The sequence below is a fragment of the Prinia subflava genome, chromosome 25, assembly GCF_021018805.1.
Source record: "Prinia subflava isolate CZ2003 ecotype Zambia chromosome 25, Cam_Psub_1.2, whole genome shotgun sequence".
NCBI lineage: Eukaryota > Metazoa > Chordata > Aves > Passeriformes > Cisticolidae > Prinia > Prinia subflava.
Genome location: NC_086271.1, coordinates 3,367,549 through 3,389,368, shown reverse-complemented (window position 1 = coordinate 3,389,368; position 21,820 = coordinate 3,367,549). Strand labels below are relative to the sequence as shown.

At 41.4% G+C, this 21,820-nt stretch overlaps 1 protein-coding gene across 3 annotated transcripts in view; it reads left to right on the top strand.

Annotated features, from left to right (window-relative positions):
• The first annotated feature begins 1,566 nt into the window (after positions 1 to 1,566).
• EPHA3 (EPH receptor A3) overlaps positions 1,567 to 21,820 on the top strand; it is a 176,744-nt gene continuing 156,490 nt past the window's right edge. For all 3 annotated transcript variants that reach the window (XM_063419284.1, XM_063419285.1, XM_063419283.1), the window contains exons 1-2: positions 1,567 to 1,860; positions 17,529 to 17,593. In XM_063419284.1, the coding sequence (XP_063275354.1) occupies positions 1,728 to 1,860; positions 17,529 to 17,593 (198 nt within the window). In that variant the 5' untranslated portion in view covers positions 1,567 to 1,727. The remainder of the gene's footprint in view (positions 1,861 to 17,528; positions 17,594 to 21,820) is intronic.

Genomic DNA, 21,820 nt, shown 5'->3' with positions numbered 1-21,820 from the left:
AGGGTTGGAGACATAAAAAGGTATTAAATTTGATGATTCTCTAGCTTGGCTGATTGAATAATCAAGTCTGGAAATAGGAAAGGAGTTTAACATCATGTTAATTTTTAGTGCTTACATGCTCTCCTGAAACAGGAACCTGTCTGAGATGACTTCTCACAGCCTTGTCTCTCCTTTGCTTTGGCTTCCATACATTTCCAACCCCTTCTGTGCCGTGGACACCTGGCAGAGTTAAACCAGATGTTTGTGGGTGTCAATACTGTGCAGGAGAGCCCTTGGCACGGGTCCTGGCTTGCAACCAGTCCAGCACCTCCTGTTCTGCTGCTGGGGACAGGGCAGCTGCATCGCTGCTGAAGCAAGCTGGTGATTCTGTATTGTTTGATAAACCTGGAGCTCAGGGGCTGCGGGCAGCAGCTCCCACTGTCCTGCTGGCACTGGTGACCCCGAGGACACAAGGACACGCAGGAAGGAGGTCGTTCAGATGTTTACCACACTGGGGATTGGTTTCTCTGCTATCAGAGATTTTTGATGTTAATTCTGCCACGTAGGTCCACATCTGTTGCCAAAGGCTCCTCTCCTCCCATCCTGTTGCTTGCTGTGTGTGCAGACAGCACATGCACTCAGAGCTAGACTCTGCACTATGAGGATGCATAACTTTGGTTTGGAGTGAAGTATTTATTTGACCTCAGTATTATTCAGATATTTTCCCGTTTTCCACAGAACCACGCTGGGTGGCTCTGGAGACTCGAGACGAGCCACTTGGGAGGGAAGTTGTCCATATTGTGAAAAAACGCTCTACAGCAGGGGAAGCTTGGGAAGCGCTGCTCTGCAGTGATTCCCCCTGAGAGCAGTGGAATAGCAGCCTCGCACGCCTGTTTCTCTGCTCTGTGCTCTGACAGGTACTCTGGGGCCTCTGATGGGCTGCAAGGACTGAGGGAAAGGTGCAAGCATGAAGAGAACGCTTCTAAAAAATACTCATTTTACATGGCAACTTCTAGAGTAGAGCTACACACTCCTACAGGGAGGGAGAGCAGCTCTTGGGTGGGGGCCCCTGCCCCAGTTTGCTTTAGTCATGGCAAAGTCAGTCTGTTCTCGGGGCCGGAGTTGTGGCGCAGGCTGCACAGAGTCACCGCGGGCAGCCAAGGCGTGGATGCTCGATGTAATTGGTGTTTCTCCCGCAAGCCAGCTACGGCTGCAGTCTGAAACTCCCGAGCTTTCGCCGCTACTTTGCCGCCACTTTGCCGCCGCACTCCGCCCGGGAGAGCCCGGTAACTGCACACGACCGGATCGTAGCTGCCTGCAACACCCACCCGAGGCTCCCGAGTTACGTGACTCGTGTCACCCACTATCGCAGAGCCCCCGCTCCGTGTGAGGGGATATCTTCCGGGGCTGGGGCACCTCACCGAGCTGGCTGGGGGCATCTCCCGGGGCCGGGCTCGGGGTATCTCCTGAGGCTAGGAGCGGGCTCGGGGCCGGGCTCTGAGGGCAGGCTCCGCGCCCGGCCGCAGCGCCGGGCGGGGCGGGGCGGTGGGCGGTGCGCGGAGCGGGGCGGGCGCTGCGCGGCGGCGGCGGCGGGGCCGGGCGGGGGCGGCCCCTCACGGGCGCAGCGCGGAGGCGGGCGCGGGGCATGGTCCCGGCGCCGGGGCCGGTGGCGGCGGCGCGGAGCGGGTGCGGAGCGGTGGCATGCGGCGCGGAGACATGCGGCTGTGCCTGCGCTCTGCCCCGCCGACATGGACCGCCGCTGCCGCCTGCCGCCACCGCCGCCGCCGCTGCCGCCGCTGCTGCTGCTGCTGCTGCTGCTGCTGCTGCTCCGCGCCGCGCTCGGCGCTGCCGGCCGTCTGAGCGCCCGCCCCGGCAACGAAGGTGAGCCGCGGCACGGCAGGGTGACCCGTTTCTTCCTCGTTCTTCCTTTCCGCTATTCCTCCCTTTCTCTGTTTATTTTTTTCTTCTTTCTTTTATCTTTTTTTCTTGCCTCCCGTTATTCCTCCACCACCCCGTTCCCCCTTAAGGTGGTCCCGTGCGGCAGCGGCTCCTCGCCCCGGGAGCGCGGGGCTCGCCCTGGCGCTCATCGCCGGTGCGGGGGATGGACGGATGGATGGACGGATGGATGGACGGACGGACGGATGGATGGATGGGGCGGGCAGCCACCCTACTCTCCCGCGGGCAGAGTTGGCGAGGGCAGCGCAGCCTGTGCCGCCCCGGCCCTCCGCCGGTGATGGGCAGCCGGGAGCCGCAGCCCCGGGGCGAGGTGGCACCGGCGGGGAGGGGAAGGGGCAGCGCCGGGGAGCCGCAGCCCCAGCCTCGGCAGGTGCCCGGGGAGAGCGGCCCCTGCCCGCGGTGCCACCGCCGTGATAACTCCGAGCCCCTTCTCGTCTGCAGGGGTGGTGGTCGCGTTAGTCGTCCTGTCTTTCAAAACTTTTAATTAATACTCAGATGAGGCTTATTCCCCTGTAAAACCTCCTCCTGGTTTCCCTGGTGGATTCGTAGCGGATCGTGTTGTTTGTATCCGATGTTTATCAATGTGTTAAAGTTGTGTGTGTGTGTATGTGAGTGTGTGTAATTTTCTGGAAATAAAGAGTGAGTGGTTTATTTTCTTTTGCTGTGTTAATTTTTAAGATTACCTTTGCTGAAAACCCGTGGTAGGTTTCAGGAAAAAAAAATAGTGACAACCAGACACTGAGAAAGTGATTTAAATACTTGGGAAAAAACCCTATAAGACCCCTGTCCTTTCCCTATTAAGAAAAAGAAAAAGAAAAAAAAATCTTCTGCTTGTTTGCACATTGAAGGCACTCGGTGTGACCAGGATGTCCAGTGTAATTATCTTTAGGGATAAAATCTAGACGGCAAAGGTTGTGAAGAACTTCTAGCACCCAACAGCCATGTAAAACTTGCACCTGCTTGAGTTGGATGGTTGTGGAGAGAAGCTCTGAAACCTGTCAGAGCAATTATTTCTCCCTTACAAATAATGCTGATGTACTTATTGATATTCTGGATGCTTGTGAGATAAGGCAGTGAGATAACAACTTTAAATGATTTCTAGAAGGAAAAAGAAATATAGTAAAATATACATAACTAAAGATGCAAACTTTACAAGTCCTGGGTAATATTTAATCAGTTGGTTTCATTGCTAGGAAATAATTACAGTGCCATTATAAAAGAAGAGCAGTACGTCATCTGTTTGTATGTTTTATGTAAATTTGTTTTGTATGCAGTGCTTTATAGAATTTTTTTTTAAAGGAGTGTGCTTTCAACAATCACTTTTAAACCTCCACATAGAAGCTGTTTTGCAATTATTGTCGTCTCTCAAAAATAATGTTCAGAAATGAAAGCAAGAGTGTGGGTAGGGGTTACTGTTGTCTTATTAAGAGCTCTTAGGGAATGGTTGTGGTTCTGTCAGTCAGCGGAGCAGCTCTGCCTCCAAGGCAGTGGCAGGCAGACACATTCTGCAATCTGAGAGTGACTATGCCAGAAAGATATTGGAGCATTCCAGTTTGCAAAAACCCCTCACTTTTTGTGTCTTTGTTTCGAGTCGCTGGCGCTGAGAATTGAGAAAGGAGGGAAAATATGGGTATCATACGGGATGCATGCTAAGTACACTTGTCCAAGTCAGCTTTCAGCAAATGCTGCCTCCCTTCTCTCTTCTCAGCTTCAAGAGCTTGTACAGGATGAGCAATATTTGCAAAACTGGTTGTGAAAACAGCAGTAAAAATGCAGTTACTGGAGAGTGACCTGCTTTTGAGTGGCTTTTTTTTTTTTTTTTTGAAGTGTATGTTTTGATATGCTTTTCAAAAACAGGAATACTGACAGTTTCTTTTAAGAAAAGAGATCAGCTCTAAAGGGCTTTTAAATTTTTTTAAACCCCATTTAGGAAAGCTCAGCAATTTTTTTTTTAAATTTACACTATATAGATTGATCGTGTGAGTTTAGAAATCTTAATTATTATAATTTGCTGATCCACTGATATGATGAACAAGTGTTAGCATATAGCTTTAAATCATGTCAGAAGATGATGGTTTTCTCTATCAAATAATCTTTTTCTAACCATTTAATTTACATTTCTGCTATTATTCCCATAAATTTCCTCCCCAAACTAGAGATAGATGTTTCTACATTTCTCTGGAGTATCTAGAAAAGTTTCCTTTTTCCACTACTGAGAATAAAAAAAGTTGTTTTTTGGACAGCATTTGTTAATGTAGGCATGTAGATAAAGTCTACCTTTTTCCTTGCATTTTATATTAAAGCTACTGTTGAAATTCTTCCCATAAATTGTTTTAACAACGGATGGAACTAATCTTTGGTGTGTTTGTACAGCTTAGTCTAACTTCTAGGGGATGTAGATGTTGCAGTGGGCACGTAACAAGAGTGTGGGCAGAGCTATCAGAGAAATAGCTCCTGAATTTGTTTGACTTGAAATAATTATTTTTCTTGTTCTAAATCCAACTTCACTTAACATTTGCAATTAATATTAAAACTGATGACTGCTGGTGGCAATGCTACAATGGAAGTGGATGGGATGAAGGGAGAAAAGGATGAAAGAGGGGCTGAAGACAAATGGCTGGCTTACTGCACTTTGTGGTGTTCAGTACATTCCTTTTTTGTCTTTTTCTTGGAGAGCTTGAGATTTTCTTAATTTGCTTCATCTCAGAGAAGTTTTATTTAGGGATTTTTCTGGATAAAAAGTAAAACTTTCCACCAAGTTTGTTTTCAAACTCCTTGCCGTGAGAAATCTGCCTGCATTTTTCCTGCAGAATCACAGAAGCCCAAGGAGGTTCTCTGAAGAACCTCTCAGGTTTGTCTGTGTTGTTTACTGGTAAAAGGTGTGTGCTGTTTTTTGTGGGGCAGGAAGATTTAACATCCAACTTTTCCAGTTTGGAGTTTGCAGACTGAACCTTGTAGGTGCACAGAAACCACAGGTTCTCCTGTTCCACTCTGTTGGATATTCTCTGCTTGGTGGGAATTGTGTTTCTTTTTTCTTAGAAGGATGCAATTCTCTTTTTGAATAATTCCTGTGGTATCAAGAAATCGAATTACTTCTGTCATTTTTTAATTTAATAATTTCTCCTCAGTCTCTTCTGTAACTATATTGCCTGCCTGAGGGTACCAGCCACCTTAATTTCACTGTTTTATAACCCACAACAGTTAACACTTGACCTAGGTCATTAACAGGATTATCAGCAAATTTGTTTAAGCTTTTACTGACAACCTGAATTGCTTCAATAATATTTTGACTGTGCAGACAGGAAACTTCTTGTAACCTCTCAATCTAGCATAAAATTAATTTCTTGTGAGCAGAGTTACCAAAAGATCAATACGGGAAATCTGCTTACAGTACTTGGCTTCAAGCAGTGCCTGTTTTGGGTTTACAGTAAGAAGGTTCCAATCAGCCTCTCCTTTCAGCCTGTGTTGGATTTGGAGCTGCAGTTTCATCTTTCGAGCATTGATTACCATCTCAGAACTTTGCAGAACCACTCAATTCAGTGCACCATTTTTATCTGAGCTGGTCTCTGTTAACACTTAAAATTGCTAAAGACAATTTACTGTGCCTTTGTAGCAGTGACAGCTCTTGGTGTGGTTTTGAAAAATGTGCTGCTTGCACATGGAACAAAATTCTTGCCCAAGTCTTGCATGTGATTTTGGGAAAGGCTGACAATACTGGGAGCTTCTCAACAGAATCAGAAGAGGGAAATGCTTTTTACAAATCTCACTTTGCTCTATGTCATGTATCGTTAGGTCAGGGTAAGTCTTCATTTCTTGTGACACTATTCCTGCTGCTGCCCCTGGCTTGCAATTGAGTGTTCATCTGCAGAAGAAGTTAAAAGTAGGTTCAGAAGACTGAATGTGATACCTTTTAAAATTTAGTTTCAGAAAGCTCAGAGTCATGGGGGGCTAGAGGACTGTTTTTCATACAGCTGTGTTTTATTCAAAGCTTCTGTGCTTAATCCCAAGCAATATGGTTAGACAAATAATAAACTTGTTTTAAAATTACTACTATGATGGTTTTAAAACCAGGAGAAGTTGGACAAATGCATCATTTTCTGACAACGTTTTTGATAGCAAACTGTAACATGTGGAATAATTTATTTTCTTTGCTGTTTGTCACTGGGCTTTTTCATGACTTACTGCAATTTCAGCATAATGTATCAAAAAGAAAAAAACCTCTCCATGAGCTATAGCAAACTTAAAGCAGGTGTTTGAAACACAGAGATGTGCAAATTGGACACAGCAATTAATTCGTATTGCAGTTAATTTGGACACAACGTATTTGCTGCCCAGTGAAGCACTCAGGGCAGAGAAATGGGTCAGAACTCTTCTGTACCCTCAGCTTCAGCAAAAAGGCACCACCAGATGGGCAAGCATGAAACTGATAATAGGCACACCAAGTTTACAGTTGTTTACACAAAAGGTTTGCAAATCAGGAGCATATTCTGACTGAACTGAAGTTTTTCATTCCCAGCTGGGAGGACGTACAAATTAGTTTTAATTTTTTGTAAAATTATTCTCTGTTGGAGTTAGATAAATTGCTATTAGTATACTTACTTTTTGATTCTGTTGGAGAACTTGCGAGTTTTCCTTTAGGAAAATGTGTATAATTGCTCTTGTTCTTGTAATCCCCACTTGATGAAAGTTTAGAAATACAGATGCAGGTGTTCATTTTCTCGTTTTCAGAGCTCTGGATTTTATCACCAGTGAGGGTCACTACAGAGCTGTTACCAAATACCACAGTCCTGTTTGTGGAGTTTTATACAGAGCCTGAGTTAGTGCCATAAGATACCTGTAACTCTTGCAGCTTTGTAGCTGCTCTTTGATTTTTTTTCTGTGAAAGAAAATAAAAATAAAGAAGTAACTGGAGCAATAATCATGCCTTTCCTTATGGTGAAGTTCAAAGCTCTGTTCAGTGGCGCTGCTATTGAAACCCAGAAGGTAATTTTGATACTCTGAGGTGCAAAACTGGATGTTTCCAGAGTTGTTGGATAAATATTCAGAGGTGGGGCAGAGGGCTTTCCCTAACCCCCTGCCTTTCTAAAACATAATTCCAGCATCCAGAGTGCTTTTTCTGAAATATTTCCTTTCTTCTGTGTTGTTAGATTTGTTGAAGCATTGTTGAAAATACATTTGCGAGGAGGAAAAGACTTGCCATAAGAAATGGTAGAGTGAAGTAGAAGCATTTTTTTGTTTACTACTGTAAAGTGATTTTGGCTATTTTTAAATGATCTTTTTTCCTAGAAATTCACCACAGTGGGGTAACCCTTATTTCTGTAAACACTTTACAGCAGTAGCTTTTTTTCTTTTTTTTTAAACAGTTAAATTTAAACTGTTCTAAGCAAGAACTAAAACTTTTGAACAAAAATAGGTTAATTCAGAAGATTAGATATGAACTCCCAGGAGTGTAATTTTGGAAACAGAGTGTGGTAGCAATTTGTGGGTTTAGGATTGTATTCCCCAGCAGTAGTCTTGTGTTTTTTTTAGTTTCTTAGGCGCTTGCTAAATCCAATCTCAAGTTCTCATTTTGCAGTGTGAAACAGATGCAAGATTAAAATTCAGTCCCTTAAACTGAAAGTTCCTTTCAAATTTCTGCAGTGAATGTATGAAAGAAATAAAGATGTAGAAATAACGATAATCCTGCCTGAAAGAAACCTTGGGATGGTGACAGAAAAGTTCCACTCTGCGAGAGTGACGGGGAGCCAGAGTGAAACACCAGCGCGTAAAGCCTTAAATTTGCAGAGATGTTATTAAATCAGACACGTTGTAAGCAGAAACGTTTGTACCACTCTCTTTTCTTTTTTTTTTTTTTTTTTTTTTTTTTTTTTTTTTTTTTTTTTTTTTTTTTTTTTGTGTGTGTTCATTTAACTACCGTGTCCTGCTGTTTCGGGCAAAATATGGAGGAAAATCCCATTAGTCTACTGGAAAAATATTGATGAAAGAAGAATAGCAGACCAAACGAACAGTGGTTGAAACTTGCTAGCAATTAAGAGAACAATAGGTTGAATGTTAAGGTTTAGTCAATGCAGTTTAGTGTAATACGGTGCGGGAACAGTCCTTTTTTTTTAATTTCCAGCTGATTTCTCATAATGTTTTTATATCTATATTTGGATAAAAAGATTTGCATGGCTTTTTTGTTTTTTTAAATAATAATTAAACCTGCTAAAGCTGCCTCACATAAAAGGTCAGTAATTAAAATGTGAAACTTTTCAATTGGTGCCTAAGTATGGAGGGGTTTGTAGAAAATCTACAGTGATAAGTTACTCTTTAAATAAAGTGCAATTAAAGTACTAAAATATCTTTAGATCTGTGGTAGGCTTCCTACAAACTTTGTGCAGTAACAAATAACAACAAGGGACATCAGATTGCTTAATTTAGTTGCTGAGAAGTTAGAAGGCAGCTAGAGGGGGTTTGTTCTTGATGTTTTTTTTTTTTAAGAGACAAGGCTTTTTGAGAGGTCCATTTTGGAGAGGAAGAGAATAAGTAGGCAGAGATGAAGAAAATTGGATCTGAATATTAAAAAAATTCCAAACTTCTTCTGAATACTGACGTTAGGAACCCAGAATTCAGCCCTGACAGGGGTCCTAACAGTGAGCAAAGCACAAATTAAGAAATTCCGTGCCTCCCTGAAAGTCTGAGCTTTGTTTACATTTCAAAGCTTTGTGACTCTGATTTACCAGTGGTAAATTTCCACAGAGGCTGCAGTTAAGAAAGGGTAGAGGCATTTTTACCATTCTAGTTAATCTTGCTCCGACAGTGCTTTCCTTAAAAAAGAAAAAAAAAAAAGGAAAAAAAAAAAAAAAAAGAAAAAAAAAGAAAAAAAAAGTAACTTGCCTTGCTTTTCTTTTTTCTTCTTTCATCTGCCCAGCCTTAATGGTCATGGAGAAAACTGACTTGAGGCCTTTGTCTTGAGACAGGTTCTGAGAAGATGAGGGCCTTACCCTGCAAAAACTTTTTTCCCCGTGATTTACCTCAGGGAACAAATGTCCTAGCAATGTTTGAGTGTTGAGTGTTCCTGGAGTACGTGGTTCCAGCTGTGGAAAATGTTCTGTGCTCACCCAAACTCTCCAAAGAAAACCCAGCTGTGGGGAAAGCTCGTCAGGTTCTTTATTCCCAACCCGCCTTCCCACCCTTCCTCTCATGGCCTGTGCCATTTTTTCTGTCCCTTCCCTTCCAGAAATCAACATCCAGCCAGAAAGGATAGAAGGCAAAGATCATCTTTTTCTGATTTTTGAGGGCTGTGTGCCCAGTCCTCTTTTTACTAAAAGCTGTTTATGATGGGGGATGCTTTGACCCTGTAGATGCCCAGAAGAAAAGACAAAAGAGAAGAATTGAATGTTTAATGGCATTGCTTTTCCTGAATTGAATGTTTAATGGCATTCCTTTTCCTGCTAGATCTAGACAGAGGGTGTTTAAGAAATTAAAACACAAGTTTTCCATGCAAACCAAGGAACAAAACACTGGAGAAGAGGCGTGAGGAACATGCTTAGTTTGTGGAATAGAATGGAAACCCGAGCCCTTTGTGGTAAGGTGGTGGAAGAAGAAGAATAAGAAGTATGAGTATGAAACTATCTGGTGGGTAGGTGGGAATGGAGCAGTCATTTAGTCATTTACCTTTGTTATAAATATTTGTGTTTCTCACATGGAAATAGTGAAAAAAGATGTTAGTGGAGTTTTGGTTGCAAAGGGAGCAAATGAAGTTGGGGCAATTCCATTTGTCATATGGATAGCTCAGCACACATGTTCTGCATTAATTACCTCCATAAAACCTGGCAAACAATGAAAATATGTTGGTGACATCACTGTATTGGAAAATAAAAATGGGTTCAGCATCTTGGTTTTCTCAGCATGATATTTGAGATTTCTTATACTTACTGGCATTTTCCTCCTGCAGTTTGCACCGTGGTGGTAAGACATTTGCTCTGTAGGTTTATTTTCTCTGTGGGGCAGCCATGTAAGGACCCAAGCATTCCAAGCAAGCTGGAGATCTTTATTCATGGAGGTAGAGGAGAAAAGCTTGACAAAATTATCAGGACACACTTGAGTATGTAGCTTTCCAAATGTAGTGCTGCAGGATTCTCAGAATTGTTTTACAATTCTTGACTTCTGTGCTTGAAACTTAGCAAAACAAAACTCAACCAAGCCCAACCCAACTCTCTTTATTTTTGTTTTTCTGTGCCCCATGCAAGGAGTTCCTTAAAAGCAAATTTTTTTCCTGGGTTGTGGCATGCTGCCAGTTGATTCACTTGGGGAATATCACAACCTTTTTAACAAATGAATAGTCATTTCCTGGACTTATGCTCTGGTCCCTGTCTCAAAAACTTCTGTCCTCCAAAGGGGTATTGATCATTTGCTGTGGATTTGTTGATTCTAGGACCTTGAATATGTTTGAACAGCAGTAAAATTTGTGGGAACCTTGGAACTTTTAGTTGTGGGCGTTTTGCGTGCCCAAGAGTCTTTTCTGTGACACTTTTTGGTGTCTAGAATTCTAGAAACTGAGCGTGTCATAGAAGTTTGGACTTCTCAGCTTACCTTAAGTGAACTTGGACACTGACTCAACATTTATTTTCCCCTTTAAGCTGCTAAAAGTCTTCCCGAGGGGGATCTTTGTCACGCTCCAAATCTACCAGACCTTCAAGAGAGCTCAGTTCTGTGAAACGAGTGAATACTGGAAATTACTTTTTTTTTTTTTTCCAAGGGAATGTAGAAGTAAAAAGAGATGTGCAGTGTGGTTAAACCTTTCTGAGAAGTGCTTTAGAACTCACTAAAATGATTTGAGTAATGTTTGCTGTAGAGTTTTGGCTAGACATAACATGTGGTGCCATTTTATGTGCCTCAGGGTTTGGGCACCCGGTGGGATTGACAAATATGACACATCCTACAAGAGACCCACTTCTATTCTGGGCTGATAAAAGGCAGGGATTGGCAGGGTTTAGGTAACTCAATCTCAACCGTAGTTTCTGGGATTTTTTTTTTCCTCTGAGAGGGAGGAAAAAGCCCTTGGGTTTTAAAGGGAATTTAAACTCCCTTTCAACACAGTAGCCCCCATTTTGTATTTGCATATTTAACATGGTGCCTCAGTGATATCAGATTTAATGCTGGAGTGGTGGAATGGAATGAGACATGCAGGATTTGTGTTTGAATGCGAGTTCAGCTAAGCTCTAATTCAGGTAGCCTGAAGCTTTTTTCTGCCTCTTGCTTTTTGTAGGAGGTACTGGAAAAGGACCAATTGGAGCTGTTTAAAAAAAAATGCAAAGAGGCGAAGGCGACACAGTAATTTGGAACCCATTAGGTTAATCCATTTTTAATTTTTATATCCTTGTCTTAATGAAAAGAACTGGCACATATCAACTTACAGGAAATAGCCTAATAAAACTGAAACCTTATTAGGCCCCTTTGATAAACAGTGCATTCCAGCCCACCACCAGTCATATGTTTTTGCATACTTGGAAATTGAGCTTTGTGCCACTTTAACAATATCAAGAGAACGCTCATGTTTCAAAGTAATAAAAAAGAAATAAAAATCTGTTTTGCCTGTGTTCATCACTGAGAATGGGTGGATGGTTGTCCCTTTTCCACAGGCAGGCTCCATTCTTAGCAAAAGGAAGAAGCCCACTGGAGAGCTTCCACTTAGCATGGAGTGCAGGTGATGTTTTAAGTTACAGGTATTCCTGCATTGCTGATGGCTGTCCTGCGTTTCCTCCTTCATGGCAGCCTTTGGAGAGAAACCTGCAGTGAGGGGTTGCTGCTTTGGCTGCTTCTTATTTTTCAGGTGTAGGAAAAGCTGAGGTATCTAAATCTGGCCTCAGACACTCTTGGGGACTGTGTTTGATAAGAAAAGTAAAATCTGGGAGGAGGAAAATTAAATTATTCCTCTTCAAAAACTGCGGGAAGCTGCCATAAAATTAGAATTTGCCAAATCGTCTGAATTGATGGTGGAAGATTTTATGTTCCGCAGAAGCAATAATCTCCAGGATAATTTGACATATTTTGCTAGCTTTTGTCTTCTCATCTGATATTTGTGACAAAATTTCTTAATTTTGAAAAGTTTTTACTGTACATTTAAATGAAAATAATGGAGCCTTGGTTTTTCCAGTCTTTTCTGAAGATTCCTGGGGTCAGTATTGCAGCAACTGATTTTTCATTCATTTTGGTTTTTGTTTGCTTGTTCATCCCTTGCCCCCAGCCCTGTGGAGTCCTTCAGTCAGCAATCTGACCACAGATTGAACATGACAGTTGCCAAATTTGGAGTGTTCTGCACAAAGTCATATTTGTGTTGTGCAGTGTCACAGCGCAGGCAAGGAGGGTTGAAGGTGCAGACCTCACAGGGCTGTGCCTCTCTCAGGACTGCAGCAGAAATCTCAGGTTTGGGAATGTTTTTGAGTAAATGGGCCAAACTGTTGGCATGTGGGTTGGGTAAGTGCAGCAAAGTTCTGCTGCCTGTTTTTAGATAATTTTCTTCTGAGCAATTGCTAGCATCTCCGCTAAAATATTTGAGGGGAAATGCAGGGCCATAAAATCACAGGAGGCTTGACTTTTTTTATTGAGCAAGCAGCAAATCAGGCTACTTAAAACCAGGCTTCACTGTCGGACACCCTTTTTTATTTGTTGTCCTTTCCCAAAGGTTTCTTGGTCTGCCTTAGCTGGTTTCAGCATTGTTTTGGCAACATCAGCTGATCCTAGCTGGAAATTAAAATTGCATCAAAGTGTGACTTTGGCTTTGCCTGAGTTCGCCTGTCTGTCTATAAATGTTGGTTCTAGCCCCAGAATAATCCAATATATAAAGGTGTTCTGCTGCCACTGCTGGGGCAATGGAGAGTTTGGATGACTCAGATCTGTGTTCATAAGTGGATGAAAATACAGGTGCAAGCCCCCTTTGCCAGGAAGGGTTCACCATTCCAAAAATGTACATCAGGCTTTGCGTGGACTCTGCTCTGTCCCACCCCAAAACCAACTTCTGGCTGACTTTGTGCCACAGTGTATTTGCTTTGCTGCTTGGGATTATATGGCATTTCAATTAGATATTCACCATTTTTAAATTTTTTGTTTTGGTTGCATAGCAAATTTAATTTTTCCCATTTGTTAGCATTTTTTAAATAACTACCCAGGGTATTTCTTAACTCTGTTGCCAAACAAGAGAAGACATCATAGTGGTGTGAGATTTTTAAAGTTTTTTTTTCTTTTAATAATAAGGGAAAATTTTAATTAGCTGAAGCAAAAAATATTTTATATATCTTTTGACAATGGCTATTTCTCTGTATTTTCTTTGTAAAGAAGACAATTTGGAAATGCTTTGCACCGGTGAAGTTGTTTGTTGGTGGTTCTTTAACTATTGCAAGTTGCAGGATAGTATCTCCTAGCAGGCTTTCCTCATTTCTTCAGCAGTGAGGGAAATCTCAGAGTGATTCTACCTGCCACAAGATTTGTTTGTTTATCTTCGTTCTTGTGGGAGGTATTTATACTGAATTCAGTTCATAGTAGCAGTTATTAGTCCACATGTTTCTGGAAATGCTGCTGCTTTCAAACTGTGATCAGGAATCACGTGAGTTTTAGGGTTCTTTTCTTTCCATGACATCACTCCTGATGAAACATGCTGTTAGTGAGCCCTGGACCATGAGTCCCAAATCTGGAAGCAGTTTCTGGTAGCACGAGTGTCATATTCCACCCAAGCCTCCATTCATCTTCTGCTTGATGCTATGAGAGGGAGAGTGAGGGAGCTTTGACTTTAACATCCACATCCCTAGTCCAGCTCTCCAAAGAGATTTGTTTCACCCCCTGGAAATTCACATGGAGGGAGCTGATAATGCTTTCTCTTCTGGCTGTGCATGGGGAGGGCCAAGAGAATCAGGCAGGAGAGAATCTCTAGAAAGAGAGCGTGTTCTGATTTGGCATTTTAGGGATGTGCTGCATTGGGAGCAGTAGTGCATTGTGGTGTGGTGAGCTGGGCTGTTGTACAGGAGGACCAGATCACTGATTTTCAGTCAGAAGTCATGGCTGCTCATCTTAATGCCAGTAAATTCTCCTTTAGAATTACCACTAGCTTTTAATCAAGTTAATTACATGATGGGAACCAATGCAGGACACTGAGACAGTTAGACAGAACTTTATTTATTTACTTAAAGTTGCTTTGTGAGAGCTCCTCTGTGTCTCCTCAGCACAACCAGGAATTCTTTCCAAGGCATTCTGTTGGAAAGAATTATCAGTAGCAATGAAACTGTTCAGCTTTTTTAAGAGTTACCCCTGGTAACTAGCTGGTCAGCCTCAGAGATTTTTGTAGGAATCAGCTGAGTGGTGGTCACACAGTTTTGCAGGAGGAGTTGGTACAAGGAGGGCAAATGAGTTGTGTGAGAAACTCATAAACTTCTTTCATCTAGTAAATACATGGCTATAGGCATTTGTGGGATATTTAAGTATTTACTTTCATTTAACTTTAATAGCCTGTGGAAAAAAAAATTGAGGATGACACTGAAAAACGCCTGCCAGTGAGGATCTGACTGAGTACATCTTCATGAAACACTTCATGAATTGGTTCACAAAATGGACCTAAGTGTTGTATTTTGTTACATTAAAGGATTCATCAGGATTAAAAGAAGTTGTAGTGAGTTAACATAGGAATCAAGTGCTTGAGTGAAGTTTTGCATTTTTACTTTTTACCTAACCATCCAAATCCATGAAAAAAAAAATCAGACAATGAATTTCTAACCCATTCTTTATGTATTTCTTAAATCTTAGTGTAGGGAAATGCCATTTTCTCCTCTGGTTTCCAGATTAATATGTAGTGTTAGGACATACGATGACAAAATGTACCATTGCTTCTCCCAGCCATTTTTGTCTAGAGACCAGGATTGCATTTTCTAAGTTCTGCATTATTGTTTCCTCTCTAGAGAGGTGTGCAACTCTCTTCAAGTCACAGGGAAAATTAGTGCCCTAGAAGCTTTTATCAGGTGGGTTTTTTTCAGGTTGCTACTTGAAAGGAAATGTGTTTTTTGCATTTTAGATACTATTAAAGAATAGCACAACACACAGATGACCAGAAGCCTCCTGTAGCCAGTGTGAAAAGCCCCCTTGTAAGGACTTCTGAAATGTAATGAAACAGTTTTGAGCATGGAAAAGTAGTGGTTCCAGTCTGAAGGAGATGAGGAAAGTGGAATGAAGGAGAGGAGCTCAAAAATTATTCTTAACTTCATAGATTTGATCCTGATGATGTCAAGTTGCCCCACGACAGAGGCACCTGCCTGTGGTGGGGACACTGAATATTTAATTGGCACCCATGTCCCGTTGTGATGCCTGTGAGGGCAAGCTGGACCTGCTGGGCAGATCTAGAGAGGAGAAACTCCCACCAGGCTGTGGGTTCATTGCCTGGTTGTGTTTTGCAGATGAAACTGATGAGTTTCCATTGAGTTCAATAATTTCAGAGTGTCTGCAATCATGTCTTCAAGAAGCTTGTTCTGAAAGAAAAAATATATCACTTATGTTTGCTCCTGAGTGCTTTGCCTCAGCCACTTCTTGCTGAGTGATTTTTTCCTCAGGAGCCACTCTTCCCTCAGCACCGTGCAGTGCAGATGCACGGCTGACAGATCTGTCCTGTCCTGGGAGACGCAGAATCTGTGGGAATTTCTGCTAACAAAAAACGAGAAGTGTGCATTTTCCTTTTGAATTTTTATTGCTGTCTCCTTTTTATGGATGCAAACCTTGCTGCAGAGCAGCCTGCCTGCCTAGGGCCCTGTGTGCTCAATAAAGGACTGACTGGTTTTTCTTTGTGTGTGTGATTGAGGACTTGATTCAGAGCTAAGAAATATGTAGCACTGGATTAAGTTCTTTCTGTAAGATTAGTGAAGATATTTTGTTTATTGATGTAGATAAAACAATGCTATTGTTTTCTTTTAGAGGGGAGTATAACTGCAGGGGGAAACATTTTCCCAGATAGATGGCAGAGCAGCTCAGTCATAGCAGTATAGCAGTGCACATATATCCATACAAAACACAAATACATCTGCACAAAAATGTAGAAAATATGTTTATTTATGGTTCTTTATAGCACAGTCTTATTTTTAATACTGTACACCTGTGTCTCCTTCTGCACATCCCTATTAACAGCAAAAATAATGCCCTCAGAGCTCTGGAGTTTTTTTAAGTGGTGTCCAAAATTAAACAGCAGTTAAAAGGAGAATGATGAAATAATGCAAAAAGCTTAACTCAGCTGATTCATAGATATTCTCCCTCACTATTTTTTGCTTCCTAGTCTTCTGTTTACTTGGAGCACCAGTGCTCAGGCCATCTGGTTCTGGGGACAATGACAACCCTTCAGGTTGACAAACAGAAGATGAAGTTTCTCCAGTGGCCACCTCTAATAGATCTGTCATTGTCAGGTGTTAAAATGTCCAAGCATATGCTGAGATTTATTTCATTTCTCATTATCATTAATTTCCATACTGAAGGGAAAAAAAATAAAGATGGTGTGGGGGGGTGGTGAACACACCCAACAAAAATAAGCCCAGATTGCAGGTAATAAATACTGCAGTATCGCCATGCTGAGTATTAATACTTCATTAGTTTAAATAGAGGCTATTTTCTTTTGTACAGTATTTTGTATAAATTCACCTGTTCTGCTTCATTTTGATAAAGAAGTGGTTACTTATGGAAGTGTGTGATCAAGCACTTGGAGACTTTATGGCCAAGATGAGGAAAAGGATTTATTTTTATACTTGTAGGAAACAAATAAATGCCAAAGAAGAATATCCTTTAATTTGGGTGTATGTATTTATTTTAAATGCCCGTTGTGTCTAAAAATAGATATAAACCCACTGAGATATGATTGACTGGAAAATGCCTGTCAGACTGTTTACAAATAAAATCTTTCTTTTCACATTGAAAATTATTGCATGGCTCAAAAAAAAAGTAACAGCGAGATTAGCAATCAATTGATGGCCCTCTTTAAAAGCAGATTTGTCTGAACTTGTAACATTGTAAATAATTACTTTTGTATCTAATGTGTTACACATGACATTTAGAAAACACTACTGCAAGACAATTTGAGAACAAATTAGATCAGAAGCAAGAAAGAACTGCAGAAAGGACTTTAATCAGCTTTCATTATTTATTCCTGTATTCTGAGAAAATTATAGATGCCAAATACATGCCTTTAATCGAATAATGATTTAAATATTCAGATCTCACCATTTCAGTTAGATGCAGTGACCCAAATTTGAGGCATCCGAGGGGAAAACGCTGTGGTTTGTGCAGCTGATAGAAGAGTTCTGTTCCCACCCCCTGCTGCAATTAATTTAGCCAGTGATCCATTGTTTGTTTTTTGTCACTTTTCTGCTTTTCAGAAGTTGCCCTGTCTGCTGTGCATAGTGTTTTAAGCTAAACAAGACGATCCTTTTCATTTGTCTGTCTTTTTCTTCTGTGCAGCTCCACTGCCAGGCCACCTGAACAAATCCACTGCTCACAGGGTCCTCAAATAAACACAGCTCTGGGTATGGGGAACTGAGGTTAACTGGGCAGAGGCAAACGAAACTCATTCCTCTTCCTTGTGTCTTCTTTTGTAGTTAATCTGCTGGATTCAAAAACAATTCAAGGCGAGCTGGGCTGGATCTCCTACCCGTCACATGGGGTGAGTTCACTGGAGTGTGAAATGGAAAAGTGCTGCTACAGGCCAGTGTTCTATTTAACTATTGTTTCCTCTTCAGAGGACACCGTGCAACAAGGCTGGGTCTTTGGAGCTTCAAAAATAATCTGCTCTGAACTTGCAAAATATGGCTTAGACAGCTGTGGGGCCTTCTCTTTAGAACATGCATCCCACTGCAGGTAAACCCCAGGAAGAGCTCATTCCTAGGGGAGAAACTTGAAAGCAAGAGGTGCACTGAACAACAGCAGCAAAAAGTTCTCTTTAGGTGCTGCTCCTTCTCTATTGTAAAGTGCATTTCTAAAAGAGACCACGGCTCTGCTTCATGGTGTTACTTGCTTGTGTTCAGTATTGGCAGGTGAAAAATGTGAGGACATAAGTGGTTGATGTAAGTATGTGTTTGTAACTTTTGTGCTGAATTGTTTCTGAACTGTTCAAGTTAAGAGTTAAAGTACTACTACAGAAACGTCTAAATAATGTTCTGGAGGTGGTTGGTGATTGTTTTGTTTACCTTGTATCCAGATCTAATGAAGGCAAGATTTGGAAGTGCAATCTTAAAGCACCTGTGCTTTCCCATTTGCTAACTTGATCATTTGTAGTTTTTGCCAGCAGTCCCTTTAAAAAAAAAATCTTGGTAACATAATATTGATGACTAAATAGTGCATATCTGTTTAGTGGTACTGATCTGTGTTCACTCCCCTCCTCCATGTCTCTGTGGAACGTGTGTTTGTGTGTAGGAACATCCCATCACTCTCTGCATTACATCATGCAGATATCCAGGATGACTCTTGTATTTCTGCATTCTGTTTCCCCAAACACAAAAAACCCCTCCCTTGGCAAGTTGAACCCCCATGTCCAGAGCCACCCTTGCTCTCAGAGAAGGCTGAGCCATCAAGTCTTTGCTGAAAGAAAGCACCTATGAGACGTTCTTTAGCTGTTCTGTCGGGGTTTTTGTAGCTTTGGGCAAGCTGTTGATTCACCTTTATGACTTTTACAGAATCAGTGTTAACAGTGCCTTTCCATCTCTGCCTCGTGAGATTCCTTTGCTAATGTTTAAGTTGTGCCTTCTTGATATTAAGCATTATGCAGGTGTTTAGCAGTATTTAAGGATGAAGGTTTTGTTCATTTTGTGAGTTTATGCATGGATCTCTCTCTGTGTCTCTGGATAAAATTGTTCCATTCTCATGGGAAAGATGTGGGAAGAGGGTTCAGGTTTCTTCCTAGTGGCTTTTTCTGCTGACTTTTCCCAACAAGAAACATCTCTAAACAGGATGTCCAAGAGGGAACTCTCCAGCAATTTCTAGCTCATCAGGGTTTTTTTTGGTTTTGTTTTCACTTGCCTTTTCTTCTTTTTTTTGGTGAAGCCTTTCTCCCGCTGCTCCTCTGCTTTGCTCTCCTGCTCTGTTCAGCTCCTTGCAGCTGTGCAGATCTGCTGCTCTGCTCCCTGCAGCTGTGTCTCTCCTGCCTTGGATGCCTAAAACAGTTGGTAGGGAATGATGCAGGGTATCATGGGGGCTATAAGGAAAACAGATGTGCTGCATTACCCCACCAAAAAGGGCCCCCACATCTGTCAAGGCCAATTTTATTGGCTTCTGCAAATTTTTGTCAGGTAAATCCAGCCCAACTTGTTGTTTGCGTGTGTTTGTACATGCTGTTCCTATTTACTGCCATATCCACGGATATCGAAGCCAAAGTAAATCATGGAATTTCACTGATGTTCTTACAAGTTAATGAAATTCTTAGTTAAAAATCGCATGGCAGTAAATTAATGTAGATCATATGCTGTGACTGTTTTTGGAAGAGAACTGAGGCTCTAGACTGTAGTCTTCAAAATACCTTGAAATTTTAAGCTTACGTATTGAAATATAAATGTAAAGTATAGAAATAACAGTGTTTATCCTATCCCAATTGGCATTTTGCTGTAAAATGGTGACAACTTGAACATCGTGTGAGAGAGGCGCCTTCTCCTTTCAGCCCTTTATTTATAGTCAATTAATTAAACCTGGTAAATATGGCTGTGTCTGTCTCTGAGCTAACTAAAATATGAACTTAAACTTCAGTGGAAAAAGATTATAATAAAGATGTCACATCATATTGAAAGATTGCTAATAGCAGAGCAGTGATTTACACGGTAGAGCTGATAGAGCTGCACTGGAGGCTGTGACTCACAAATGAGAATATTGGTGCTGTGCCAGTTCCTCTCGAGCGTGCAGCAGTGTTCACCTAAATGTCAGTACACCAAAGCTGATGGCTTACAGAGTTTTTAAACATAATTTAACTGAAGTATTTAACAAAACTCTTACTAGGTTAATAATTTTATCGTGTTGATACATGATATTGATCGATTGATTTCTGGCAGAATGACCCCAATTGATTTGCTCTTGTTTCCAGCATTCAAGGGTTCTTCTTTATTCCTTTAAATAGGACTTGGGCATATGTAATAATAGCTTTCCAGAAATTCCTGAATATTCATGTTTAGGTTTGTAGCTCATTTGTATTCAGGGGTTTGTGTGTCCCACATGAGCACACTGTAATGGCAGTGGTTTAGACTCTGGTGAGTAATATCACCCTGGAAGAATGTGATCTCTCCTTGAACCATCCCACACAGCCACAGCCTTGGCTCCAGGAACACTGATCTGGTCAAGCTCATTAAAACCCCTCCAGCACAAAGCATTGGCCCCTCCAGATAGCAAGGCACAAGAATTAAGAAATATAATAGCAGGTTTTGCTGATGCTTGAGCATGATTGGCAGCAGCCACAAGGCCTCTGTCCTGTGCCACCATCCCCAGCACCTGCCCAGGCAACCTTTTTGTGATGCCAATCAGTCAAACCCCGGCTCCATTTCTATAGGTTTCATTAAAAGGGAAAGAAAGAAGAGCTACTTACTCTGTGCAGAGTATATTATTGATATGCTGATTAAGCATAATGCAAATGATCATTAACCGTAATTCACATAAATTGCTGCAGCACAGATGTGGGGGTTGGGAGGATAAAGCAAGTCACTTTAATAATATACAACAGAAATGTGATGGATAATTCATACACGACAAAAGGAGTACAGTCTAAACCCTGCTCTGCATATTCATGGGAGGAATTGTATTGGTTTCAGCATCATTTTTTAGGGAGAAAGATGTATCTGGCTTCTGCTCCATGGATTTTTTTTGTGAAGTTTGAAAAAAAATAAATACATTAGTGACATAATCTCAATCCATCCTTCTGCAGTCATGCAGCTTGTGACTCAATCTTTACGTGTTTATTAGGCAAATTTACAGATTTGAAATTTATGGTCTTTTTTTTTCATGTAGTCAGTAGAAAAGTAACAGAGAAATCCCTTATCTTGTTTTGTTTGTAGCTAGAGAAGGGAATGTTGTGGCATTTTTTTAACTGTCATGTAAAAGATAATCGTTAAAAGAAGAAACCAAACCAAGTCAGGAAAAACAAACTCCAACAGAAACAACTCTAACATAAAAAAATACCCAACCTCAATGAGTTCTGTACGTGGCTAAAGTTAGTAAAATGCAGGCAAAATTTAAAAGACTGATTGGAAAAGTAGCGATTCTGTCTTTGATCTTGACAGCTTTCTAAATCCCTGATTTTTTTCAGAAACATTAGATTTCTTTGATAGCTGGCTGTACTCACTACCTTAAACTTTTGGGCACATAGTTTGAAGTCTGGTGTGCATAACTTGGCTTTTTCTTAGTGGTCACTCTGATGGTCATTTGAACAACTCAAGTTGATCATTTCAGTAATGGAAACTGGTTCATCAGTATTTGATGAGAGAAGGGTGACATTCCCTGCTCCCCTAATAGCTGGTGGTGTGCTGGGCAGGCTAGAGCCTGCGTGACTGAGACTAATGAGAGTTTTTTGCATCAACCAAAAATTGGGATAGAATCAAAAAAATCCAAGCGAAAATGAGGAAAATGCCTCCTTTCTTATATTTCAAAAGCCTGAAAGTAGTTTGTCACATTAGTCTGCACTGCTGCCTACCCAGGCTGCTGGCAGCCTCCTTGGTTTCATTTGTTCTGCTTTCAAGAGTTGGCTAATGTGTGGCACCATAAAAACTTTTGGGTCTTTTCTTTTTGTGAGATATCATGGAGAGAGTGACTGCAGAAGATCCTGACTTATATAAGCATTTGGATATCCCTTGTGACTAGGTGAAGGTAGAGGAGAACTTGTGCAGGGTACATCCTGGCTCTGATGAAGGTGCACTCAAAA